The sequence below is a fragment of the Aquarana catesbeiana genome, linkage group LG04, assembly GCF_042186555.1.
Source record: "Aquarana catesbeiana isolate 2022-GZ linkage group LG04, ASM4218655v1, whole genome shotgun sequence".
Classification (NCBI taxonomy): domain Eukaryota; kingdom Metazoa; phylum Chordata; class Amphibia; order Anura; family Ranidae; genus Aquarana; species Aquarana catesbeiana.
Genome location: NC_133327.1, coordinates 305604209 through 305626102, shown reverse-complemented (window position 1 = coordinate 305626102; position 21894 = coordinate 305604209). Strand labels below are relative to the sequence as shown.

At 37.8% G+C, this 21894-nt stretch overlaps 1 protein-coding gene across 2 annotated transcripts in view; it reads left to right on the top strand.

The window, feature by feature from the left end:
* Positions 1 to 21894, top strand: part of COL9A1 (collagen type IX alpha 1 chain) — a 196953-nt gene that overhangs the window by 118398 nt on the left and 56661 nt on the right. For both annotated transcript variants that reach the window (XM_073626742.1, XM_073626743.1), the window contains 6 exons: positions 1448 to 1501; positions 8115 to 8159; positions 10738 to 10791; positions 11328 to 11381; positions 20714 to 20767; positions 21327 to 21398. In XM_073626742.1, coding sequence (XP_073482843.1) covers positions 1448 to 1501; positions 8115 to 8159; positions 10738 to 10791; positions 11328 to 11381; positions 20714 to 20767; positions 21327 to 21398 — 333 coding nt within the window. The remainder of the gene's footprint in view (positions 1 to 1447; positions 1502 to 8114; positions 8160 to 10737; positions 10792 to 11327; positions 11382 to 20713; positions 20768 to 21326; positions 21399 to 21894) is intronic.

Genomic DNA, 21894 nt, shown 5'->3' with positions numbered 1-21894 from the left:
CACTTCAATATAATCAATGATATTACTGCTACCATATATCAAATACATGACATTAATGTCACGAAACACATGACTTATTTTAATATCCCATTCTATAATGCTTATTTCAAATGCAATGAGTGTTATAAAGTGTGGAACATTTGATGTAGAATTCTACAAATGACAAGGTTAATGATAGCTTAGAAGTGTCACTAGTCTATGAATAGAACTTGATTGATCCTTCCCATTATTATACCATTAGAACCTATTCTGGCATTACGTGCTGACGATAATGGTTTAAAAGAGGTGTAACGCACTTTGTTACTATGATGTTACAGCCTCATAACCAATATGACACCTAAAACCATTACAAAGATTAAATGTACATGTTTTGCTTTTATTCACTTTAATGAAATCCTATTCTTCAAATGTGGTTTACACACTTATAAATTCTTTAATACAGACTCCCAGAGCTTGAATGGAGAAAAAAGTAAATTGGTCCTTAAATAAAAGAGCTATTGTGCAGTTAGGAGTATTATAAATATATATTTAAATAAATTATTTTTATTGCTCAGCCAATCTTAGAGCTGATTGTATTACATATATTATATAATTATACAGATACTCTTCGAAATATATAATTGTATGAATGGAGAATACTTATGAATGGAGAATATATGTGTCACATTTGTGTAGATAGAAAATAGTAAAGCTTGCTCTGTTACATGCTTTTTTGAATAAGCTCCATGACAGTTTTCATAATGCTCAGTAAAGGTAAATTGAATCAATAGTAAATGCTTCTATAAAGAGGAATGCATGTGATGTAAAAAAAAAATCACCCACTATGAAATAAAAAAATGTGTATTAGAGCAATTTTGAAGTGTCCTCACTTGAAGTGTCCTCACTTTTATTCAGGGCTTGGCCTGGTGACTCATATTTACAATATATATAGAACTACTTATATTTTACAGCAGAGAAACAGGAAAGAATTGGATTATACCTGCAAGTTACAAAATGCTTACTTTAACTAATTTACCCATAGGAGATATTTTAGTTGTAGGTGCAACACAGTAGACTAGGTCAGCCTATGGCTTGATGATATGCCTTGGATACTTCAGCGCTTAGCAGCAGGATCTCCCTGCCTAAATTCCTGACTTTGTCGCTATCTAGCCTAGAACTTTGAATGCTCTGAATGCTTCTGTAGACCATTTGTTAGTTTCAGACTCTCTGTTTGCATTCTTTATAATCTTAAGTAAGTGAAAAGTTTAACAGGGAGCATGAGACCCTTTTATAATGGCCACAACATGTATGCAGACCTAAGAGCACAAAGAAATCATAAATTGAGTTCCCAAGTGATGTAAGGGATTGTTATGTGGTTTAATTATCTGGAATTTGCTAAAAAAACTAAATATCAGTTTTGAGGTTTTTTTAAATCAACTGATAGTTACAATGTATTTATTTAATCTAGGGTGATTCTGGAGAGCCTGGCGCCCCTGGAGAAGCTGGACTACAAGGATTGCCAGTAAGTTTTTCTCTATATACGTATCTATTTGCATTTAGCAGTATCTCGTGGAGCAAATATTAACTTTTTAACACAATAACTGTATAAATAGCTAAGAAAAGCTGTTCAAGCTTGGAACAATTCACCAACATGTTTCACAATGCTATTTTCTTAATTTATGTTGAGTGTTACTAGATTGTTACATCTATAATTAAAGTGGAACTCCAGGTAAAAGGTTTAGCTTTGGATAGCACATGGAAGGGTTTGAACTTAAGTTCTGGTTTTGCTTTTTTTTTTTTTTTGCTTCTCTCACTTCCTGTTCTAGTGACTGTCTGGTGCCACTAGCCATAAAATGAGAGGAAATCTCTGCAATGCAGAGATTTGACATCCATGGCGGGTGCAGGTCCCCAAATACATACAGTGTGGGTTTGGCTACAGGCAACTGCACCCACACGGATGTCAAATTGAAAGCAGCATTTGGGTCCATGCAACACTGTGTCCCAATGATATCAATGGAACTGCCTGCACAGGGATGCACAGAACATCTGTGAATTCCTGTGTGGGTAAGCATGACCCTCGCACTGGCATATGTTGTGAATGAGGCTTAATGCACCTAAACCTGCGTTTGTTTTCCTTTACAATGTTATGCTTGTGAATTTTTTACTTTATTGATTTGGCTCATGCTAAGATGTGTGGCTGCAGAGTGATAATATATGCATTAGGGTGACCACTAGTTATAATTTGGGGTTTTACTTCTGCTATGGGTTTGTGACAAATCCTTGGAATCCAGGCATTGGTACATGACCCCCATGGCAGTGCCCAGCTTTCCACCTTTACATTTTCGTTTGACAATAGCTTGCTTATTAGCTCTAAAAAAGGCCAGAATCGAATAACAAGATTCACCCCAATGGGATGAAACACAGTAAATAAGAAACACACATGAAAGAAAAAATAAAAAGTTTATTGGGTTTGAGAAGGCCACAGTTAATTAATAAAAGGGATTAGCCAATATAATAATAATACAAATGCAAAGAGGAAACTTATAAAAAAACATAATGGACCTAGCTTTAGCTGCTCAGGCTGACCTTAACCACTCTATATCATAAGTTGAATTCTTTCAGCTTTAAGCTGAATAACCATTGCCTCCCTAATAAAATTGCAACAGTAATTAACACCAAAATTATTACAAGTGTTAAGGCAGAAAGGAGAAGAGCTATACGGTGCTCTGACTCCAATGCCTGACAGGGATCCATTGACAGCCTACTTAAAGGGGAATACACACTGTCTGCAAATAAAGCTGAAAGTTAATTGGTTAGAAATCCTGTCTCTCGAATGGATGACAGTAGTCCAATGAGGTGACTGTCGCTACGCAAATACCACATTTTACACTAGCTGCTTCAAAATGAAGAACAAGTGGTTACTAGCCCCCCCACCCAGTTTATTTATTTATTATTTTTTTTAATAACCTTCAACCTTATCACATGGTCACTTTGCTGTTTGCTACAGTTCCCATTCATTAGATGTTTAGAAAGGTTTGCTGCAAAGTTTTCAAACTTCTAACTCCAAGAAACATTTGCGAAATTGTTTGCGAACTGAACCCAGTTAGATTTGTTCATCCCTAATAAGCGTAGATATGCTTTAAAAGTGCTAAACTTGCTTAAAGGCATGACAGAAGCTGGATATTCACTTGTGCACATCTAGCTTCTCTCTTGTCATAAAAAGTTTATTAGCATCGTCCTTTTTTTTAAATGTGCATCGCATACACGTTTTAAAGTATGGAGAGACTGTGCAGAATGAAGTGGCAATATGTTGTTTTGTTTTATTTAAGCTTTAAAACTGTCCCATGAGAGCCATGGATGGATGAAATTACATTTCCAACGCCTTTATGTTGCAAACAAAATGTACTAATTGACTGTTGAGTTTTCATTTTTATATAGAGTAAAATAGATAATATAACACTATTTTGTGGCATTCTGTGTTCATGTGAAAAGATTTTTTTAGTTTATTTAATTGTACTTTTGGTAGCTGTTGCATTATAATACAAAATGGATTAGCTGCATTTGAAATGAAAGACCAGGTAAGCAGCATAGAGCATCGTATGGCAATTCAGGGCAGGATTTTTATTAAGAAAGTGTGACCAAAAAAATATAGGATCATTCATCAGTCTTTCATTCATCACTGTACTCTGCCATCTTTTCTTGCAAAACATGTTTGCAGTCGGTTGTAAGTGTCTAATTAATGCCACTCATCATGTCTCACTTCACCTGCTGCAAAATGTTCCAATTTGGCATCCTAATAAACCATATGTTCCCTCTTGAGTCTATACAAAACACCGCTACTAGGCTCATTCATCTAAGCCGCCACAACCTGCCTTGCCAGCCCGCCATACAAATCTATTCCATTCTTTCCAGTTATGCTTCACATTAAAGTCCCCTGTGACACAGACGGCAGTTTAAAAGGCTGATCATTTGCTTCATTTTAGTAACCAAGTACATTATAAAAATATGCTGCCAAAAAATACTTTACACCTATACAGGAATAACAACAGTGATAAGTACACCTGTCCTTTAAAAAAGTTCCAATATATGGAGGTTTTGCCGGTTTCCTTCAAAATGGAATTTACAACTGATTGGTCACCAAACATTTTCTCCTACAGATATTGCATTGCTCAAAGTCCTAACTGTTAGATAACAGATTTGAAGTCAATATATGTCTAAGATACAGTGGGGATGGAAAGTATTTAGACCCCCTTAAATTTTTCACTCTTTGTTATATTGCAGCCATTTGCTAAAATCATTTAAGTCCATTTTTTTCCTCATTAATGTACACACAGCACCCCATATTGACAGAAAAACACAGAATTGTTGACATTTTTGCAGATGTATTAAAAAAGAAAAACTGAAATATCACTTGGTCCTAAGTATTCAGACCCTTTGCTCAGTATTTAGTAGAAGCACCCTTTTGATCTAATACAGCCATGAGTCTTTTTGGGAAAGATGCAACAAGTTTTTCACACCTGGATTTGGGGATCCTCTGCCATTCCTCCTTGCAGATCCTCTCCAGTTCTGTCAGGTTGGATGGTAAACGTTGGTGGACAGCCATTTTTAGGTCTCTCCAGAGATGCTCAATTGGGTTTAAGTCAGGGCTCTGGATGGGCCATTCAAGAACAGTCACAGAGTTGTTGTGAAGCCACTCCTTCGTTATTTCAGCTGTGTGCTTAGGGTCATTGTCTTATTGGAAGGTAAACCTTTGGCCCAGTCTGAGGTCCTGAGTACTCTGGAGAAGGTTTTCGTCCAGGATATCCCTGTACTTGGCAGCATTCATCTTTCCCTTGATTGCAACCAGTTGTCCTGTCCCTGCAGCTGAAAAACATCCCCACAGCATGATGCTGCCACCACCATGCTTCACTGTTGGGACTGTATTGGACAGGTGATGAGCAGTGTCTGGTTTTCTCCACACGTACCGCTTAGAATTAAGGCCAAAAGGTTCTATCTTGGTCTCATCAGACCACAGAATCTTATTTCTCACCATCTTGGAGTCCTTCAGGTGTTTTTTAGCAAACTCCATGCGGGCTTTCATGTGTCTTGCACTGAGGAGAGGCTTCCGTCGGGCCACTCTGCCATAAAGCCCCGACTGCTGGAGGGCTGCAGTGATGGTTGACTTTCTACAACTTTCTCCTATCTCCCGACTGCATCCCTGGAGCACAGCCACAGTGATCTTTGGGTTCTTCTACCAAGGCTCTTCTCCCCCGATAGCTCAGTTTGGCCGGAAGGCCAGCTCTAGGAAGGGTTCTGGTCATCCCATATGTCTTCGATTTAAGGATTATGGAGGCCACTGTGCTCTTAGGAACCTTAAGTGCAGCAGAAATTTTTTGTAACCTTGGCCAGATCTGTGCCTTGCCACAATTCTGTCTCTGAGCTCTTCAGGCAGTTTCTTTGACCTCATGATTCTCATTTGCTCTGACATGCACTGTGAGCTGTAAGGTCTTATAAAGACAGGTGTGTGGCTTTCCTAATCAAGTCCAATCAGTATAATCAAACACAGCCGGACTCAAATGAAGGTGTAGAACCATCTCAAGGATGATCAGAAGAAATGGACAGCACCTGAGTTAAATATATGAGTGTCACAGCAAAGGGTCTGAATACTTAGGTCCATGTAATATTTCAGTTTTTCTTTTTTAATAAATCTGCAAAAATGTCAACAATTCTGTGTTTTTTTGTCAATATGGGGTGCTATGTGTACATTAATGAGGAAAAAAATGAACTTAAATGATTTTAGCAAATGGCTGCAATATAACAAAGAGTGAAAAATTTAAGGGGGTCTGAATACTTTCCGTCCCCACTGTAATACATAAAATGAAGAGCCACCTGCAATAATTACAATATTATAGTAGCATTTTTGAACTGGATCTTTCAGTAACTCTACAAGCCTGCAAGAATAAATTCCAAAACAGCTGTATATTCAAAAATGGCAAAAAAACTGACAAGTGACTTTGAAAATATATTGAGTTTGCCTCGAGGTTACAAAAGATAATAATAACTAGGGTACCATCATCCGAAAATAGTTATGCAAATGAAAAGGGAGGTAGAGCCAGTTACTGAGATCAGAACACATGTAAGTTTAAAATACAATAATATTTTATTACATATAAAAAACACATATAATTACAAAAATGCATAAAGCATAAAAACAAAAAAGAAAGGAGAATCAATACAGTATACTGTATTGACTCTCCTTTCTTTTTTATTTTTATGCTTTATGAATTTTTGTAATCATATGTGTTTTTTTATACGTAATAAAATATTATTGTATTTTAAACTTACATGTGTTCAGTGGTACAGAGATAGTCCATTCCCCTCCCTTTAATTGTGGTTCTAGTCAGGCTGCCTCAGCAACTGTCTCTACCTCCCTTTTCATTTGCATGACAAGTGACTTTGTCTAGGCTGAGCTGATGTCATTTGTTTGTTGTTCGTCTCCTCTCATCTGATGGTTGTGACATTTAGGCTGGGTTCACACATATGCGAATTGGATGCGAATTTCTCCGCATTCAATTCGCATGACAGGCAGTGTTAATTTTGGCAGCAAATTTTGATTTAGTTTTAGTCTTAGGACTAAAATGGCATTTTAGTCCCATTTTAGTCTTCTGCAATTGTCTTAGTTTTAGTTGTATTTAGTTGACTAAATCTTCAGTACATTTTAGTCGACTAAAATGTCCTATGTTTTAGTCGACTAAAATCTCCAGTACATTTTTAGTCGACTAAAACTAATTTTAGTTGTTTAAAATAGAATGGGTATAATTAAATTGTATTGCATTAGTTAACATTTCTCTACAATTTCCAAACTCATTATATACTGCTGGAGTGAAAAATCGAATATGTTAGTATTTATGGTATGGAGGTATGAACGTGGACTAAAGACCAGTGTTAATTTTGAAGTCAAATTTCAATTTAGTTTTAGTCTTAGTCTTTTGACTAAAATGGCATTTTAGTTTTAGTCCCATTTTAGTCTTTCGACTAAAATTCCAGTTTAGTTTTAGTTGTATTTTAGTCATCTCAGTTGGTTTAGTTTTAGTCGTATTTTAGTCGACTAAAATAGTATTCATTTAGTCAGCTAAAATGTTTTAGTCGTTTTAGTCAACAAAATTAACACTGATGACAGGTAAGTGTGACACATGTCTGGGGCGGCCGTGGTCCAGATTGAAAAAGGGTCCAGTGCATGTTTGGGTTCAGTGCATTTGAGTCCTGTTCAGGTATAAAGTCAGGCAAAAATTGTGACCTGAATCACACCTGAACCGGTAAACAGACACGCACCAGACCCCAGGCACGAAATCGTGGCCGCACATGTGTGAACCTGGCCTGAAACTATGCAGAAGGTTACAAGGCGAGAGGTTACAACAGGGGGCTGATCTGAGTTAGATATTTGTTTATATAACCAAGAAATGCGTTAAGCCTTTGTCAGGAAATGATAGCCTAACGAATTAAGGTTATGGATACCTGTAAGCGTTATTCCCACATGTTAGTATATATGCAGTTAATATGAAAAAAATATATCTGTTAGGTCCACTAATCATTTTTTGCAGTCAAACATTTGTAAAGCTATGAGCTAAAAATAGTAATATTGCTAGAAAACATTCAGCAAGAAATGAAAATTCATTGTACATTGTTATAATCAGTTTTACATCATTAGTCTATGTGCAGTGATGGACCGCTATAGCAGTGATCTGTAACTCATTGATTACATATGACCCACATCTTCCAGTTTTACAGTTAGCTCTTTTGTAGTGGGACCCTTTTATCTGTACAGGTGCCAGAAAAGGTGCCTTTAAGCACTAATTCATCCTAGATGATATCTAATAATTAGAAGTATGACATTAACAATATGTTACAAGATCTCCATGTGCACCTCAATGTATGCCATTTTTTTGCTCCTTTCCATTTGAACAGCATTTGTAATGTGTGACAGATAGCATTAGAATTCATACCACATTTTGTTTTCATACAGTCAGAAATGTTACATTTTTTATTTTCAGTCTCTTTCTAAAGTGCATGTAAGTGATAATCAGCACAGGCTGTTAAATTAGGTAATTTCCTTTAAAGGTATATAAATCTGAACTACCTTTTTTATGTGTTTTTAGGGTTTGCCAGGCAATCCAGGCGCAAAAGGAACTGCTGGAGAGAAGGTAACACTGCTAACATAGCTTCTCATTCAAAGCAAAACTCATAAAAAAATTATATAATATGTATAAGTGCTGCAAAGCAGGTGTTCTGCTATTAAAAAATCATCTTTCCACTTTATTTGGCAGCCAAGTTTGACATTCTAACACTGCCAAAAATTTAACTGCTGTCTTATTGCAACTATGGGAACACTGGGGGCATTATATACATGGTATGCATAAACACCTCCCAGAATCAAATATCCTGCTTATTGCATTATCTCCCTGTAGTTATTGTGTAGTCAGAACTCACAGGGCATAATATACAAGACTAATGTAAAAGGAGAGGTAACCAGGAAAGTATGGACAAGAGATCATGTATGAACCTTAACACTGGCATCCGACTCCTTCTGGTGGCATAAATTAGACATGAGGATCTCTGTCCCATCTTACAATACAGAAATATTTCATAAAGGTAAAAAAGTGAGAATTTCAATAGAAAATATTTTAAGACTAAATTATAAGCCACTGCCACTGTCTGGAAATTGCAGGTATGAAGTACAGGCATACCTGCAGTAGCCTACCAAACTCTCTTGTCATGAACTAATGTTGGGCTGCACTAAGAGGCAAAGCTCAACACTCTGATGGTCACTCTTACTGGCTAATAGGAATTTTTAGGAGGCAGAAGGGCATGGGCAAGCTTCCCTACTTTCAGGATCAAACGTTTGATTGTCAGAAAGGCCTGTGATTCAGCCAAGTCAAAGTCAAGCCATTTTAAAGTTCCCCTTTAATTGATTGTTTGTGATATTGGGGCATCCAGTGTTCTCTGGGTGCTCTTGGCATAGTCTATTACCCTGAATGATATGAAGAGGAATGTTGTAATTCTGTAACCATTTTTCTAAAGTTTGTCACTGTGAATGCAACTTTAGGCTGGGGAACTATTAAGGTGGCTATAAATATGAAGTCTTTCAATATTTATTTCCACGTCGTTCTCCCCTTTGCAGAAAGATGTAGGGGCAGTTCAAGCTTGAATGCCCACCTAGGCTTCAGTTGTGCCCAGGGAGATCTTTTACAAGATCTATTGGCAGTAAATTGGAGCTAAATCATAAGCCATTTAGTCATAAGTCATTAGTCATAAGCGTGCTGTAGACTAGTAGACATTATGGGCCATTGTGCACCTTCCTCCTGTACAGTAAACAGTTTTTAAGAAAACCAAGCTAACACACCTGTGTTTAAAATTCTTCCTCTTGCCATGTAAGATAATAGAGCAGTGTAACCATTGTAAAGGCAACCATCTCAGTTTATTTGGCAATGAGCAGCAACAAACATCACCCTTCCTGCCGGCCACTCATGTCTAATGCATTTCACCTGGATGGGCTTAATTGTAGAGACTGCCTCATGCCTCTCATGGTTGAATAAGCAGAGCTGTCAGTAACCTCATCAGATTATGGCGTCTCTGTGTTCATTGTATGCAGGTAGATTGTGGATGTGCTCCTAGGATTGGTACCTGGCATCTGCAGCGAGGGGAACTTAGGAATGTTCACATACAGTATATGTGAGAATGTGGTTATGATCAGTGAGATATATATAAATGAATAGATTGATCTGACAGACAGACTTTGGTTATCTCTTGGTCTAGTTTTGTGCCCCTGCATCAGAGTATACTTACTGACATTTTGTAGAGAAGACATGGAGAAGATATATAATCATTGACCCTTAGGAATTATGAATGAATGCCTTGAAAAGCAAAGAAGATTTTTTATAGAGCACCAATCTCAGTTATTTAGTTCATTAGTTAATATCAGTTAAATGCAACATTTACAGGGTTTCCTTTCTAGGCTTAATTTGCAAGCACCGGGGTTCAGCCCCAGTCATACTGATTCCCCCATGCAAATTGAGTCATTGAATACTGTATATTGAACTTGTAATGTGCTCCAAAGGAACCCATAGCAGTTCACTTCCAACGTTAAAAAAAACATGTCTCTCAAGGCCTGAAGAAACCAGTCAGACTGCTGTATTTGCTATGATAATATTGTTGCCCTTATTTATACTTTTTTATAAATGTACATAAAGGTAATCATGTAATAAAGACAGGATATATCTATAATGCTATTCCCCTTATCAATTTTACTAAATATAAGACTTTGACTGGTTGCCTCATTGAAAGTGGGATACCAGGGCATGTGGATATGAAGTGAACGGGTAGGTGGTCTTCTTAGGAATCCTTTATCAATTCTGTTCTAGCAGGCAGACCAGTAAAAAATAGAAAATGTATTTCTGGGGAGGATTTTATGCTTTGCTACCATTGCTCATTAGTGCTGCCTTCATAGAACCATCTCTTAACTCCATCTTGTCCACTATATGTGATAAATTCAGCAATTCTGTGTGATAACATTTCTTTCTACATTTAAAGAGAGTATTAAAAACATATATGTGAATGTTAAATGTGTAATTTGAATGCTATATTTTTAAAGATATCTGAAAACACTGTAAGAATGAAATAGTACCAGTATCAGACTTTGGTTTTCAGACTGACATATGTTCTAAATAGAGATGTAAAACTTTGAATTATTATTTCTAAACTTTTGCTTTTTATTTTCTTTAGGGTAGTTCTGGTGCCCCTGGCGTACCTGGCCTAATGGGAAACTCTGGTAAACCTGTAAGATTGAATTTATATTTTCCTGTAATAATTTTGCTGTTTATTTTTTCAAAATGTAAAAAACAATAATTTAGTTTTAAATGGTTACATTCCTTGTTCATTTTTTTTCACCCTCTGTCCTGTTGGGGAAACGTTCCTTTACTGCCTAACCCAGAGACACAACAAATGAAAGGAAATAATTCCAAGATCAGAGAAAGTCCCCTTCTAGACAGTTGGCACCAGCTGGGTGTCCCTGTTGGAATATTTCACCTCACCCCTTGTTCAGGCGACAGCTGTAAAATATTGAATTCCTATCAGGTGACAAAGGTCACAAGGAAAAATTGAAAGTGGGGACATAGACAGCAATGAAAACCCCACAAAGTTTCTCTCCCCTTGTTTATCCCCCCCCAATATATATTCACTGTATTTCTGTATTAGCGTATTAAAATGAAAGACTGCTTGGAAGAATATTGTAATCTGAGGTTTTCTTGTGTGCTAATGTCATATGAAAGACAATCCCTGAATCTGTGTGTTTTTTATACTTTTGTCAAAATCAGGGTGATCAAGGACCACAAGGCGAAGTTGGCCCAAGAGGACCCATTGGACCTCCAGTAAGTGGATAAATAATTTAAAAAATATTATTCTATTTTTACATTTTTCATCATTTTCAACAATCTATAGAATGAAGTGAGTGAGAGATATGTACCGTCTTTAATCTTGTACTGTGCATTACCTTTTCTGTTGGTTGAATGAAATGCCTACTGGAGTAAGAAAACATGTATCTGATTTCTTCTTTCTCCTTTAATAAATCAACCCTCATGAATTATTCAGCATTATTCTTTTGTAATAAAAAAAAAGATCTTCATCTTGTGCATCCTATGTTCATACCACATCATCTATTAAAGTAGTAGTAAACTGCAAAAAAACCCCAAAACCCCCAAAAATTGGACCTCTGCAGGATAATATCATAAAGTGCTAGTATGCATCGCATGCTAACACATTATGACAGACTTACCCTAAAATGGAGCCCACCCATGGCATGCTGTCATCTTCCTCTCAGGTTGGCAGGCTCTGGTCATTTGAATAGTAAAGCTGCGATGACATCCCTCCCGCACATGCAGGGAGTCATGGTCATGGCACAGCTCTCTAAATGAACGGCATGCTACTATCGTCCTTAACAGTGTGAGTATTTACTGTGCCTACAGGTAAGCCTTATTATAGGCTTACCTGTAGGCCAAAATAAAAAAGCAGATTTTACTACGGCTTTAAGCAAAATTACTTCTCGTGATGTAAAATGTGATCTACAGTATAGGCTGCCCATAGACCGACTTTGAAACTTGATTTTGACTGCAGCATACACACTGTGAATGAGTTACCTGTCCTATAAAAGAAAAGAAACAATCATTTATCAGCCATAGGGGTTTTCTAGATATTGTAGATGATTTGCTGAAGGAGTAAAGCATGTTCACTTTGCAAAGCAAATTTTAACTTTACAAGAACACTTTTATGTACAGTAGATTAGTGAATGAAGTGAAGTTGTACTGACATTTATTGTCCAATCTTGTACAATCAAGATTTTTTTCATTGCATATGCCTGGGTATTCTATGCAAAGTAAATGTAAATTTTCTCTACATTCACTAAGCTAAGGGAAAATTCTCTTTGCAAAGTGAACACTGCTCATTTAGTAAATCAGCTATGTTTGCAGGACTAAAGCTTACAACAGCTGCACCTGATTAGTATTGCTTGATCATTACCCCTATATGTACCCATTATCTTATTTTAGACACAGCTTGCCCATGACAGAATTTACTAACAATATATTCCGTCTGTCCTTATCAACAGATAATCTACCTTGGTGATTAACTGAAATTATTTGTTTGCTTTTGCGTTTATTTACATACTAATTAGTCATTATGAAAATAGTTACAGTTTCAGACAGTTTTTAACTATTCTATATTTTAACTGTATTTTATATTTTTAATTTAACTTGCACAGTTAGGCAACTTTAAAGAGAATCTTTTACCAAGAAAATGACTTTTGGACATACAGCAGTCCATTAATTAGATAAAGTTTCATGTTTCTGCCAAGCCTGTCAGTGTCTGGTTTAATATTGAATAATTATATGCAGTGTTCAGGCACATAGTCGTGTCAAGAGCTCACTACTTTATCCAGCTTTCTGTAGAGATTTAAATAGAAGGTTCCAAAATCGTTGATTTTTTACTGTTGAGTAAACCAAAATGGCAAAAGAACTCAAATATAAACATTATTCCTCCATCTGCCATGAATTTCCCCTTAACCAGAGGATTGTTCTTTTTTAGAACCTCAGCTATTTTAGTAGCAGCTCATATGCTCTTTAGTACTGGATGGTTGTTTCATGAGGTGGGTGCCCAAAAATACACACTCTTTAAAAACACTAGCCCATTGCTTATGGGTGCTGTGTTATTCTACACTTGTGTCCAACAAAAGCTGTGGTGAGAATTTGAAAACGGTTTATTTTACTCACTTGCCCTGATCATTTACCTGTAAAGATATAACCCTCTGCCCCATTGGATAAATAGATTTCTTGAACTTTTAACCTTTTCACCACAATGTAAATGCAATAAATAAAAGGAACATTTAAGTACAGTGTAGATATTAGGGAGATTAGTGTTTTAGTGTATTACTATTGTTATAGTTGAACCCTTTCTCTGTCAGACCCTCCTTTTCATTTTTCATCTCAAGATGAAAGAATGATACATTGTGTAATTATTTTATTTTTATAATATGTATTTTTTTTTAAATAAAAGCCCAAGTGCAGCCAAAATAAAAAACAAAAAAAAAAAACACAAAAATGAGCACAAGGATCATAACTTAACATCAGTAGGATGTCACCAGGGGACATCAAGTGCCTTGGTAACAGTTTAGACTTCAGTTGTGACAGGGCCTCTCTGGGGAAATATCAGGGATCTAAATAGCTCCCTGATGTTTCCCCTTACAAGTGGGGGAAGAGAGTCCTCAATCTCCTTTTCCCCTGCTCAGCATTTACTACTGAACACAGAGCTCTTCTGTGTTCATTAACAAACTACAGGAAATATTAAACATGCCTCTTGTGTTGACCTCTTTCAGTTTATGAATGAACATGAAAGTACTGAGTACTATGTGAGGGAGGTCGGTAAACATCAAAGGCATGTTTATCTATCTCCCTGTGCTCTATTCTGAATGGAAAGGACCCAGTCTTAACAGCAGTAATGACTGATGCAAAAGTAGAAAAAGGGCACATGGCAGGAATAGGGCAAATAAGCAGCATAGCAGGAAGGCACACAATCAGCCCTCCTGAGTGAGCAGGTGGAAGAGAGCACAGGGAGGGAGGGGTGTCGATGGCGGTCTCAATTTTTATGAATGGCTGGGATCAGTGACTTATCAGCTGCTGATCACAGCATCTTGTCAGCTGCTGATCACAGCTGCTTCATTAGGCAGCGCAGTCTATGGAGCAATATTCTGCTAAATGTTCATGGTCACTAATGCGACCATGAGCTTAAAGCAGAAAGGAATGAAGTCAATGAAAGGCTTACTGAGCTGGCCATCTGGAAGCAGTTCTGCTTTGACTTAGGCCTTACACTTGGGGCAGCGAAAGGGTTAAAGAATTTAAAAATAATTATGAAGATTTTCTTTCTTATTGTCCTGCTTTAGGCCTCGTTCACACAGGCATGTTGGGAGCGGAGGCGTTACACCTCAATTATTGTCCCTTAGGGGCTCCAGATAGCATTGCAAGTTACTGCTCTTTACACGTAGGTGACATTTATTGAGTGTGAGCTTTAGCTCTTAATTGGTCAGAGGCTGGTTAACCCTTTGTGCTCACAGATACTAAGCTCTATTGCAGTTTGACACACAAATGGGCACTTCATTTATTTAGGACAGAAGCCAGGGACATTATTGCCCTTTTGAGTTACTGACAGAAGGTGCAAGCCCATCAGTAACAGCTCATGGACTCTAAGCATTTTGAGAAAGTCATACAGAATATGCACTTTTCTCCACTAGTCTATGTCACATCTTCACTATGTGTTGCACACTCCTCCAGAGTGGCAGCTATCTCTTCTGTATACATGTTGCACACTGTTGCTCCCTAACCATAAAAGTTGCTTAGAAAGTCATCTGTACACACATATAAACTCAAGGGTTACCTTGAAACATTCCTTCCACCAAGATAGTTCTCTACCCTGAGGGTTAAATATGACTTCACTACTAGTTCTGTATGATATACTATGGATACACCACTTTTATATACTTCACCCCTTCCAGTAACTTCAGACAAAGCAAATGCCTTGTTTTAAAATAGGAACTTTGCTCAAACAACTTCTTCACATGTTACAGAGACTCTAGTAGCACAAATCCATATTTCGCAAAAATAACAAACATTCAGCACTTCTAACTGTGCTGTCCCTGGTGCTCTGCCCCTGTGGTACAGTCTATACCTTTTTATAAGCTTAAAGTGTTTGTTAACTGATCATTATATAATCCCCTCTGTCACGTAAAAAGCTGTATCATAGTGCCTGTGCTTTATAATAAAAAAAAAAACATTATCTTTCAGTGATCATGTGACTCCAGGCTCTCTGCTCTCCCCATCTGATAGCTCCAGCAGGAGGGGCTGAGATTCCCCTGCTGATGTCCTCCAGGGAGGTGGGGAAGAAAGGAGCAGAGAGCCTGGAGTCATGTGATTGCTAGAAGACACTGTTAAAACTGGTAGAATCAGCTTTTTTTTTTTAAAAGCGCAGGCACTAGGACTCAGCTTTTTATGTGACAGAGGGGATGATATAATGATCAGTTAGTTTTGAAGCAGTGGGGAGCAGAGCAGCACTAGTGAGAGATGACAGGCAGGTAGGGGACGGGGAGGAGGACAGAGGAGACACAGGGAAAGTTGTAGATAGCAGTGTATAATGGAGGCACGTACTCTGACCATGGTATCATGGCTCAGCAGCCCTGATATATTGTGGTCAGTGTACAGAAGGGAGGGTAGAAACTGGCAGGATCAGCCAGTCAGGTGGTACAGGGGGCAAAAATACACAGCACAAGCAATGTATTGTTATTCATGCTTTAAGGGACCAGGATCCATTTTTTTTTGTCGGGTTAAGTCCTTAGTAGAATAACTGCATCCTTCAGAACCCCGTTTTGGGTTCTGGTTGGAGGGTGCTGTACATGAAAAAAAAAAAATCAGATTCTCACAGGTTCCACCTTGTGGATTCCCATCCCTGGATGACCACAAGGCACACTTTCCTTGGTATTTATGTCCTCTACAAGCTCCTCGCTAATGCTGAAGGGCATACTTACTATATTAATGTAGGAGGAGTTCTGCTTGCCTGCAGTCCTCTTATCACTGGGGGTAAACAAGCCATATGCCTATACATGAGATAGGCAACTTTTGATTGGTGTAAATTATACTATTTCTAAAGAGGATGCACAGCAGAAGTTCTTTTTCCCTTCACAAACTTTGTGTTGACTTGCCAAAGAGGTAGAAAATGTTCTTTTATCAAAATGATTACTCACTTTGTATTATAAATACTGTTTACTCAGGCACATTTAAATAACATTATTTTCCTTGCATGTTTGAAGTGAACACAGCTTCACTTTATTCATTAAGCTAATAAGTTATTAATATTACTATACAGGATTAATATTGCACAACACTTTTCAATATAAAGGGAGACAGTACAGTAAGGTAATAACTGTGAAGGATTCAAAGTTCAGTTGTTAGGTGGAAGCAGGATAACTTTTCCTGAAGGGATGAGTTTTCAGGAATCGCTTAAAGGTGGCCAGAGTAGGAGATAGCCAGACAGATTGAGGTAGAGAGTTCAAGAGGATGGTTGAGACTCTGGAGGAGTCCTGGAAATGAGCATGGGAGGAGGAGACAAGACAGTTTGCGTGCTATTTGGAGACAAAATTTGTGATCTAGCTTGAGGCAGAGTTGTAAACCGCTTTGTATGTTGTAGTTAGTATTTTGGCTTCAGTTTGCTGGGCAACCGTAATCCAGTGGAGGGATTGGCAGAGACTGAGCGGTTGGTAAGGTATATGAGTCTGGCAGCAGTATTCATGATAGACTAAAGGGGGGGAAAGCCTACGTAAAGGTAAGCTTATAAGAAGGGAGTTGCAATAGTCAAGGCGAGAGATAACATGAAAGCAAATGAGTAGCTTGGTGGTTTTATTAGTTAAAAAGGGACAAAGTGAGAGATGTTACAGAGGGGAAGTCTACAAGCTTTTGACTGTCATTAGATTTGAGGCTAAAAGGACAGGTCAGAGTCTCGGATTACACGTTTCACCCTGGCGTGGGGGGAGGGACTATTCCTTGTAATATCGATTTTGATTGAAAAAACTCAGAGAGGAGCGTACGGGAGATGGCGGGAATATTACAAGCTTTGTTTTAGAAAGATTTAGTTTGAAGAAGTGGTGTGACATCCATGCTGATATGTCAGATAGTAAATTAATAAGTTAGTAAGTCAGTAAGGTAATGCGTACAAATGCACTAGGAGACATTCACATATTCACTATTCAACTCCCCATCAACCCTTTGTCTCTGATTGTACATATCTATAGAGACCTTGTACATATCTATAGAGAAGTAGGGTGAGAGAGGGGGAATGGGTCACTAGGCTGACTCATTCAATTGGGTATGTAATGTGTGTTCTATAAACAGGCTTTTCTCAACAGGGGGTGAAGATAAAGCAGAAAAACAATTTTACAATATTTGAATCCTTACCATAATAATTAAATCAAATATATATAAAACCACTATACATTACATCAATAATATAAGGCACCCCCCTCCAAAGAAAGGTGGACCACTAGATCAGATTATGGGCTACTGACCTGTGTGTTGAAAATCACAAACAGAAAAAAGAAAACATTTACAAGCATATTTGTTATGTATATGTGCATGGAAAGATTAAATATACACACCCCAAGCCAGGGATATTATATACCATTTTAATGCATATGTCATCTGTTTATCATAAAGCACATATGCTGGTGTTTACTCATTACAGTGCTATTCCTATACCACCATCTGTTTGAAACATTCTGATTTATTTCAGCATTATATCAAACCAAGTCATGGCCCCATGTTTGTTACTGCTAAGCAAATTAAACTTTTCATAATGAGTTTGAAGTGTAGGTTCTTCTTGACCTAGAACAGCTGGACAACTCTTTGTAGGACTAAATCTATCAAGAAGGGAATTATTAATAGTGATAATTAGAAAGACAGGAGGCTTATAGGGAAACTATTATTTCCATTTGGTGCAGCTTTTAATTATTACATTCTTTACATAAAAAGTGACTTTCAATGTAACGTTGTCTTCTTACACACATGTACTATGTGTGCAAGATATGTCTACAATATTTCAGTGCAATCGGCATTTTTCTGAATGACTGCTGATGTAAAACGATTACAAAATGATGAAAAAAGATTACTAGTAAGCACACCACATAACAAGAATGATTTTGCAATAAAGTTGTATTCAGCATATAAACAGGATTATACAATAGGTACAACTATCCAAGTATGTCATATCACATAAAGCATAATAGAGAAAATGTATTTGGTCCACTGTTAATTCTAATATATAACCAAAAAGAATGCATATAGAATGTGTATAGGTAACGTCAGCACCATTTAGTCATACAGCAGCTGATAATCAGAAATACATACAGGAATTCGGTACCAAAAATAAAATAAGGAGAAAAAAAGCAGAACCAGATGTTGGTCAAACGAGGAGGAAGGAAAAACCAACATGTTGGGGGTGTAGGAACCTAACAGACACCTACAAATCTCAGTACAACCATTAGTAAAAAATGTAACTCCATTACATATGCTTTTCTGCACTCAGCCTTCTTCAGGGGGTCTAACTCTTTAATATAGTGACTAAAGAGGAACCAGAAACTGTTGCACAATATAAAAAGTGCATTGGTCGGGAGTATATTAGAGTGCAGAGTTAAGGAGTATGCCATATAAAGCCCAGAGTGCAGTGGTCAGTTAAAGTAACCTATAAGAACCATTCATATTGTAATCATTTGTATGGCAGTCAGTGTTTTTCTGCCTTAGTAAGATAGGAGCCTGGTAATTATCTTCCAATACCTTCCATGCTCCAACAGTAGAGTGCCCATTTACTTCATTGCAGTGCATTAATGCATGTAATGTTGCATATTGAGTTAAGGCAGCCCACTCTCATACTTTTTAGCATGAATATAAACTTATTTTTGCCTGACCAGTGCCTGCTAAGTATGTTTGTTGATCTACCTTGCAATCATATAGTCATTACATGACTGAAAGATGGATCAATAGAAATACACAGCAAGTATGCGACAGGCGACACATTCTCTGTGCCACTCCTGTAATCTGTGAAATTGATCTACTGATGCAGATCCCCACCTGTCCCCACTTCTGGGAGCCACGGCCGCGGCCATTGGCGTCACCACTTGGCTCCCTCCTCCTTCCCCTGCCGCTGGGCCAGTAGGAGAGAGGAGCGGAGCAGAGCCTCCCACATGTACAGTAGGGTTCCCGGCGTGAAGCCGTAAGGCTACACTGCTGGGTTCCCTCACCCGCAATGGAGGCGGAAGCACCCGACAGCTTATGGAAACATCAGCTGCGGTGCCGACATCGCTGGATTCCAGGACAGGTAAGTGTCCAATTATTAAAATTTGCAGCTGCAGTATGTGTAGCTGCTGGCATTTAATTTTTGCAGCGGTGGGCGGACCTCCGCTTTAAATAATATGAACGTGAACAGGAAGTTTATGAAGGTTATAGAAAACAAATGTAGTTATTTTCTTAGGATGTATTTTTATATCCTCCAGATATCTCTGTGATATACATTTAAGAATAAACATATATATTAAATTGAAAAGATGCAGTGTGGAATGAAGAAAGTGCTTTGCAGCAGTGAGATTAGTAAAATATTGATTCTGATTTGCACTTTTAACATTACATAGTTACAAAGTTACATAGTTGGTGAGGTTGAAAAAAGACACAAGTCCATCAAGTCCAACCTATGCGTGTGCTTTTATGTCAGTATTACATTGTATATGAACTGGGCCTTATTTAATAAGTCCGAGAATGTCATTTAAATACAGTTAAAAGGGTTGTAAACCCTTGTGTTTTTTCACCTTCATGCATCCTATGCATGAAGGTGAAAAAACTTCTGACAATGACCAGCCCCCTAGCCCCCCCCCCCCCCCCCCGTTTTATTCACCTGAGCCCGTTCTTTCCCTCGGTGGAGACATGCTCTACCTCTCGTCCCGTTGTCTCGGCTCTTGATTGGATAGATTGATAGCAGCGCAGCAATTGGCTCCCGCTGCTGTCAATCAAATCCAATGACACGGGCGCTGGGGAGTGGGGCCGAGTCCGGAATTCTGTGTCTATGGACACAAATGCTGGACTCGGGAATGAGCCTGCATGGTAACCCCCAGGGAGAGCGCTTCTCCTAGGGGGTTTACCAATGCGGGAAGGAACTGATAGCGCCACCGAGAAACTCCATAACAGGTGGATCGGGGCCACTCTTTGCAAAAATGAACGGCACAGTGGAGGTAAGTGTGACATGTTTGTTATTTAAAAAACAGAAAAAAAAAAAACGAGGGTTTACAACCCCTTTGAATTAACTTAAATGATCCAGTGCAGCACCAAATGTTCATTAATTAAGTACTGTTCAGGCCATACAAAGCTCTAGAACTGGCTGTAATTAATTACAGGCTAATGTAAATTACATTGTACTGAAATTACTAAATGTTCATTTTATTGGAATACATAGTGCTAAAATATTTTCTATGGTAGATTGTATTGGAAATTATTTGGTGCAATATAGTTGACACACTATTCAAATAATTTCAGTGTCAAAATACAGAATTGTATGTAAATGCTAAAGTGTTTCAAATATACCTATTTATAGCATGCATTCAATAATATATGAAATTTTTCTTTTTAAGGGTGACAGAGGAGAGGCAGGTCCCATTGGCCCACCTGGACCACCTGGAAAACGAGTAAGTCACATTTTTAAATGCCTACCTACCTGATCAAGAATCAACACTATACTATATAATATTCTATTATCTTGCCATTATCTATTAGGCACATGCACACTCTTGTATATATAGCAACAACAATATTATATACAAATCTTATAGAGAAACTCTAAGAATCTTTTTTTCAGGAAGCAAATGTAGCTATGGACAGAAAAGCAAAAGATGTTCTATGTCTGGATCTAATGAACACAGCTCTGAATAGCCTCATTCACTGCAGACTAGCCACTATTTACACAGCACAGCAGCATCAGAAGGGAATATACACAGTCCTTTGTGAAAGAATCCACTGTTGGGAGGAATGTAAATCATGGGTTGGGAGGGGGGGGGGGGGGGGGGTTGGGGTTTATCTCACAAGGGAAACACAGAATAAATATTTCAGTCTCCTTTATTTTTGACTTTCTTTATTCAAAGTAGTTCAATTTACAATTCAATTTACATCTAATCTATAATACCACAATCTATGCACTCAAATTGTATATTCTGTTTGCTGAATTCTAATATGTGATTTCTTTTTAAGGGTTCCAGAGGAGATCCTGGATTCTTAGGCTTGCCAGGACCCCCTGGTCTTCCTGGACATAAAGGTGACAGGGTGAGTCTTACACAAAATATACACATTGATAAACAAGCGGTATTAAAAGAAAGCCTAAATGGTCCAAAGTCATAACTGCAAAATCAAGCTTCAATCAGGACATTACATTATTAATGGTGATTATTGGTAATTTAACTACATAGAAATATTGACTCAACGTGTCAACTAATAACTGTGTATTTAAAAGGTCAGCCCACCCAAAACTAATATTCCCATGTTGAGTAAGAACCCAAGCACAATTAATCTTCTGGTGTCTTATATATCTCATTGAATAGTCTGGAGATAACTTCCCACTGGCTTCCTCTCAATTTTAAAGAGTCTCTCTTCTCCTGCAGTAAAATTATTCTATATACATATCTAAATATGTTTGAAATGTGTTAAATTAATTCATTCATTCATTTCACATACCACTGAAATTCAGTTCATGAGAGCTCACCAGCGGGCTGTCCCTGGCATGAAACGTTAAAGGGAGGCTGAGCCTACAGGTAACTAACCA